The sequence below is a fragment of the Pseudophryne corroboree genome, chromosome 8 (assembly GCF_028390025.1).
Source record: "Pseudophryne corroboree isolate aPseCor3 chromosome 8, aPseCor3.hap2, whole genome shotgun sequence".
NCBI classification, from domain to species: Eukaryota; Metazoa; Chordata; class Amphibia; order Anura; family Myobatrachidae; genus Pseudophryne; species Pseudophryne corroboree.
This window is the reverse complement of record NC_086451.1, coordinates 353,226,400-353,232,623: the sequence shown is the minus strand read 5'-3', so window position 1 is coordinate 353,232,623 and position 6,224 is coordinate 353,226,400. Positions and strand designations below refer to the sequence as shown.

Here is a 6,224-nt window from a genome sequence, read left to right as displayed (position 1 = left end):
AGGGAGAGAGAAGCGAGGAAGAGGGAGACAGGGACATGGAGAGAGATGTGGAAGAGAGAGAGACGAGTGAGAGACAGGCGGAGGGAGAGAGACGGAGAGAGATGCAGAGACAGGGAGAGCGAGAGAGACAGGGACACATAAACAGGGAAAGGGAGAGACAGGGAGACAGAGAGAGAGACAAGGGAAAGAGAGACATGGAGAGAAACAGGGAGAGCGAGATGAGCGAGAGAGAGACAGACAGACAGAGACAGACGGAGAGAGAGATGGGGAGAGAAAGAAGCGAAGGAGAGGGAGAGAGACAGGGACACAGACAGGGAAAGGGAGGGAGAGAGAGAGAGGGGGGGGAGAGACAGGGAGACAGAGAGAGACCGACAGGAAGAGAGACAGGGACACAGACAGGGAAAGGGAGAGAAAGAGAGAGGGGGAGAGACAGAGAGAAAGAAAGAGAGAGACAGAGATGTAGAGAGAGATGTGGGAGAGAGACAGAGAGAGGGAGAGACAAATGAGAGAGAAGTGAGGGAGATACGGGAGAGAGACAGGGAGAGGGAGACAGGGAGAATGAAAGAAATGCAGAGAGAGGGAGACAGGGACACAGGGAGAGAGACAGGGAGAGAGAGACGTGAGAGAGAAACAGGGAGAGACAGATGGAGAGAGAGAGACAAGTGAGGGAGATACGGGAGAGAGGCAGGGAGAGGGAGACAGGGAGTGTGAGAGAGACGCAGAGAGAGGGAGCCAGGGACACAGGGAGAGAGGGAGAGAGAGACAGAGTGAGAGAGAGGGAGAGAGACGGAGAGAGAGACGTTGGAAAGAAACAGGGAGAGACAGATGGGGAGAGAGAAGTGAGGGAGACATGGGAGAGAGACAGGGAGAGGGACACAGGGAGAGTGAGAGAGATGCAGAGAGAGGGAGACAGAAACACGGGGAGAGAGAGAGAGATGAGGGAGAGAGAGACATGGAGAAAGAGAAAGAGGAAACAGCACAGGGTGACGTACACTGAAACTTTTGCTGCTCTGGGACGCTGGGTGATGAAGACGGCACTGGGAGTGCCACACACTGGCGCTCCTCCTTGTGTGGCTGGGCTGCTGTGGTCTCACTCCTAAAGTTTCCCGGCAGAGAGGAGACTCCTGGTGCCCCCTGCATAATAGCCGCAAGCTTTCTCCACACTTACCCTCCTTGCCCGTGGTGCTCGCTGTGAGATGCGGTGCGGCACTTCTTCTGGCCTTGATGTACCCCTCTCTCAGTCAGGGTGGCTGGTCGTGGGGGCGGCTCCTCCCTGTGTCCCCGGTCTCCGCTCTGCTCCTTCCGCTATTGTTCCCAGCGTATTCCGCAGTACTCTCCGCTCTCAGGCAGCCCCTGAATGGCAGTGAGAGTGAGTCCTTTTATGTGTCCCTGCTCGAGAGGGGGTCCTTTAGTGACCCCTTTTCCATATTGAGTCTCTAGGTCACAGAGGGGGAGCGCCCCATTGATGCTGATTGGCGCTCCGCCTCTGCTCGTGGATCTTCTATTGAAGCAAGAAGGGCAGGGATGGGAGACTGTGGAGGAGCCAGGTGCCCCCTTCAGGGTTGGAGCCCGGCGGCAACAGACTCCGTTGTCTTCGGGAGTTCCGCCCCTGATGGGGAGAGATAGAGGAAGAGAGAGAGAGGGGTGAAATAGAGGGGAGTGAGAGAGAGAGAGGGGAGAGCGAGGGGAGAGATAGAGAGGGAGGAGGAATGGGGGAGAGATGAAGAGAGAGATGGAGAGAGAGAGATAGAGAGGGAGGAGGGATTTGGAGAGATAGAGGGGGGAGAGATAGATGGGGGCGAGAGAGAGGGAGAGAGATAGAGGGAGGACGAATGTGGAGAGATGGAGAGAGAGAGATAGAGAGGGAGGAGGGATGGGGAGAGACACACTACCTGTCCCAGGCTTGCTAGGCTTCAGCTCAGGTCTCTCATTGGGGGCGGGCACTTCACGGCATTAGGCTCCGCCCCCTTCCCACCCGCGAATCGCGGCAATGCATTCCTCTGCTGCCAGGTGCCGGCCAGGTAGACTTGAGTGGTACCACCGGCTCAGGGGCTCTTCACGCGCCTCCTGTTGGTGCCCCTGCTGCCCGGGATCCATCAGCGGGATCATCATGCAGGGGGTTCCCGGTGCGAGACAGTGGCTGTCAGTCTGCCCTCAGAAGTGAACAGGAGCGAAGGAACGGCAGGTACTGGGGAGTGGGGACGGGGGGAGCAGGGACGGTCACAGCCACATATACTGTCATTAATGTTCACATAATAAACAAAAAACACCGCCCCGAATCCATCACTGCCCAATCACCTCCTCCACAGTGACAGGGGCGTGCTTTCATATGGGCTGAAAGCACGCCCCTGTCAAAGAGGCACTTATACTAGTGCCGCTTTCATGGCTTTTTGTTAATGGGATTTTACTCCCCGCTGCTTGGCCCCGCCCCCCGCTTCCGGCCCTTTTACATTGTCAGCGGGAGGCACCGAGAGCAGTGCCTCCGAAACACTTGCCATGGATTTTTGCAAAGCTGAAAATGATTAAAATAATAAAAATATACTTATGACACAAAATCTGTGTCATAAGTTTCTTTTTGGTATTATTTTAATCATTAATGGCAGGGGAGGCACTGCCTCCCCTGCCTCCCCTGACTGCACGTCCCTGAGGTACACTTGCACACAGTTTTTTTTAAGGAACTTGGCAGAGAGGTTGTTCCAAACATTTTGGAGAACTAAACACAGATCTTCTGTGGATGTAGGCTTGCTCCTATCCTTCTGTCTCTTCATGTAATCCCAGACAGACTTAATGATGTTGAGATCAGAGCTCTGTGGGGGCCATATCATCACGTCCAGGACTTCTTGTTCTTATTTACGCTTAAGCTAGTTCTTTATGACATTGGCTGTATGTTTGAGGTCATTGTCCTGCTGCAGAATAAAATTGGAGCCAATCAAACGCCTCCCTGATGGTATTGCATGATGGATAAGTATCCAACATATGTTTTGGGCAGCAGCCCATCGTCAGTGATGCTACCCGAAACACAAGTCAGATACATGAAATATCTGTTGAACAGACTCCTGAGTACCACTTATGTTCTTGCCTATGTACGGTCTAACACACTGAAAGAGGGCACCGGGGCATATAATTATTGCAAGAGGATGGAGTGCTGGGTTTTATATATATATATATATATATATATATATACATACTGCACACTACCTCCCCCAACATACATTTGCACTGCAGATTTCCCTCTCCCTGCCCCCCCCCCCCCCCACCACACACACACACACACACACTTGGACTGAAAGAGCTCTGATGATCAGAGCTCTCTTTGTCGGAAGAGCTGCCGCACGGGCACGCTAGCTCCGACTCACATTGAGATGAGACAAAGTTGTCCTAAAGAAAATAGTTTTTTGATCCATTGAGTGTGGAAGGAAGGGGGGGGGGGGGGTGAGGGGGGTTTGTAGTTCAAAACACTCCTATATTTGCTTAACCCTAACATAATGAACAAGTCAACATTTTGACCATACTGACATTTGTGGATGTCAACATATTGACTATTAACATTCTGTCCAGATACCAGTGCTGAGAAACAATTGGAATGTATGTCGCTACCCTGACACCTGCCTACTAGTGGGTATGTGACTGTTTCTTTCAATCAGCATACACAAATAGCAAGTAAAGAATTTGACCATTAAGTTAGGATATACCTATACTGTGGATTTCTGCAAGATACTGTATATGTAGAATTAAAAATAAAAAAAAGGACTGTTTTGAAGTAAGGATTACACACAGCAGTCTTGAGGGGTTGGGCATGTTTTCATGTTGTCCACAGATATAATACTGTATATTTGCTCTTGGCTCTGGAACATGCACCATGCAATAAAACACACAAGATCCAACCGCAAACCTGATACGCGTTCAGCTCTGCACCCGCCCATTAATTAGTAAGTGCTACTGAAGACTAGTAAAGGTGTAAGTCACACAGGAAAAAATTTATATATTTGTATATATTACTCAAGGTACAATTATTATCTTTAAATAAATGGGATCTTTGCTCACAGCAGATCTGCAAATCCGGCCAATATGAACATTTCAGAAGCACTGGATATTACAGGATGGCAGCAGCATGGATTTTGATGGTCTGAAAACCAATTGAAAAGCCAAATAAACTTTCACAAAACCAAATTTATTTATTAGACAACTTAATGTATTACTTAATTCATTTGGGGGAAAATTACTTCACAGATAGGGTAGTGGATAAGTGGAATATCCTTCCATCTGAGGTGGTAGAAGCTAATACAGTAGAACAATATATTCTTGCGTGGGATAGTTACTGTATAAGGAAATCCTTAAAGAAAACTAATGCTCAAATAAGGTTTGACGTTACCATAAGGTTAAAAAAAGGGGCAGACTACATTGGCCAAGTGGTTCCATTATACCGTCAAATTCTATCTCTATGTTTTATTAGGCAACTTATACATTCATTTCTGGAATTGCACATTTATACACTTTGGAATTAGAATGCTGCCCCCAATATACTGGATCTTTTTATCAGTTGAATGTTACAAAAGATGAACAATTGCATCTTATCATGTATTAGTAGGCAAATTCAGCAGCAATTCAGTAACAGTTAATGTTATATTTTTATATTCTCTGCTCTACATTAAGTTCATTATTACAGTCACAGTTTTATGGTAAAACAGTTTTAAAGTCAAACATTAACCATAAATGAATCCCTCGTTTTGCTTCTACATATCCTTTGGGATAATTTCTTTGTTGCTTCTTTTACCTCCTGGTTCCGTAGGGTATATATAATGGGATTCAGAAGAGGAGTCACTATCGAAGGAATTACAGAGAGTATTTTATTTATGGGTAAGAAGTCATCTGCTGTTGGCCGGACAAACATGAATATTGAGGTACTATAAAAAAGTAGAACAACAATTAGGTGAGATGCACATGTAGAAAAAGCCTTGTGTCTACCCATCGAGGAGGAAAGCTGAACTGTGGTTCTTACAATACAAATATAAGATAAAATAATCATCAGAAAACAGCCCAATATAATTGCACAAGCTTCAGCAAAAAACTGCTTCTCGATGCCCGTTGTGTCAGAGCAGGACAACTTAATCAGTGGTGCAAAGTCACAGTAATAGTGATCAATCTCAACGGCACAAAATGTAAGCATGGACATCTGTACTGTAGGGATAACAATTATTATAAAACCAAACATCCAGGAACCCAATAACAGTTTGAGGCAAGTTTCAGGGCTCATGATGAGTAAATATCTAAGTGGGTTACAGATAGCCAGATAGCGATCATAGGCCATAATAGCTAGGAAAAAATTCTCTATAGCACCAAATGAAAAGTGGAAATAAAACTGAATCACACAGCCAACAGTAGAAATAGCTATATCCTGTGTCAGCAGAGCCCAGAGCAGTCTGGGAACAGTAACAGAAGGATACCAGATCTCTAGGAACGAGAATCCACCAATGAAGAAATACATGGGCTTGTGAAGACGTGTCTCACCTTTAATGAGGATAATAATGAAAATATTTGCTGTGATGGTGACGATATAAACAATAAATATAAGAACGAAAATGTAAAATCCTGACTTATCTAAGGCTGAAAATCCCAATAGGATAAACTCCGTAGGAGATGTTACATTCTTCTGCGTCATTTTCAGTGTCATTTTTAAATCAAGGAAATTTATTTTTTGACTCAGTTTTTGCATTTCTTGGATATTAAGCTAATTCCTCCTACTATTATCATCATCATTATATGTTTTGAGATTATTTCCAATGCAAATATTGGAATAACCAGTTCAGAAAGTTAAAATATATTTAATATTCTTAAAATAAAGTGCAAGTTTATCCTGCCATTTACTGTATGTTCCCATAGTGTTCATGTACAGTACAGTATGTGATACACTTAGGAGGACCTCTTCACCAACAACAACTTTTTATAATCAGCAATGAAAAGAAATGAAATGAAACAAATACTTTCTGTAATTGTAATATATTCATCAGAAGGTTAATCTATAAGAATTACCAGTGACATAGAAAAATAACATATACTGTACTTTGAATTGCCCTGCGAAAGTGCACAGAGAGCTGTAGGCTTACATAGTATTTTGAGCAGTTTTACTGCTTTCTTATTACATATTTAAAGATTCCTTTTACATTTTTTCACACTTCACGACAAACATTATTTATAAACACAAATAATCTATTTGATCGTTTGAC

At 45.0% G+C, this 6,224-nt stretch overlaps 1 protein-coding gene across 1 annotated transcript; it reads right to left on the bottom strand.

Moving 5' to 3' along the window:
• Positions 1-4,696: 4,696 nt before the first annotated feature.
• LOC134949851 (olfactory receptor 6F1-like) lies at positions 4,697-5,659 on the bottom strand. Its single transcript, XM_063938558.1, has one exon. The coding sequence runs from the start codon at positions 5,657-5,659 to the stop codon at positions 4,697-4,699; it is 963 nt and encodes a 320-aa protein (XP_063794628.1).
• Positions 5,660-6,224: the final 565 nt, after the last annotated feature.

Excerpts from the sequence above, each read along its gene's own strand:
- LOC134949851 (XM_063938558.1), bottom strand. The coding sequence starts at position 5,659 with ATGACGCAGAAGAATGTAACATCTCCTACGGAGTTTATCCTATTGGGA.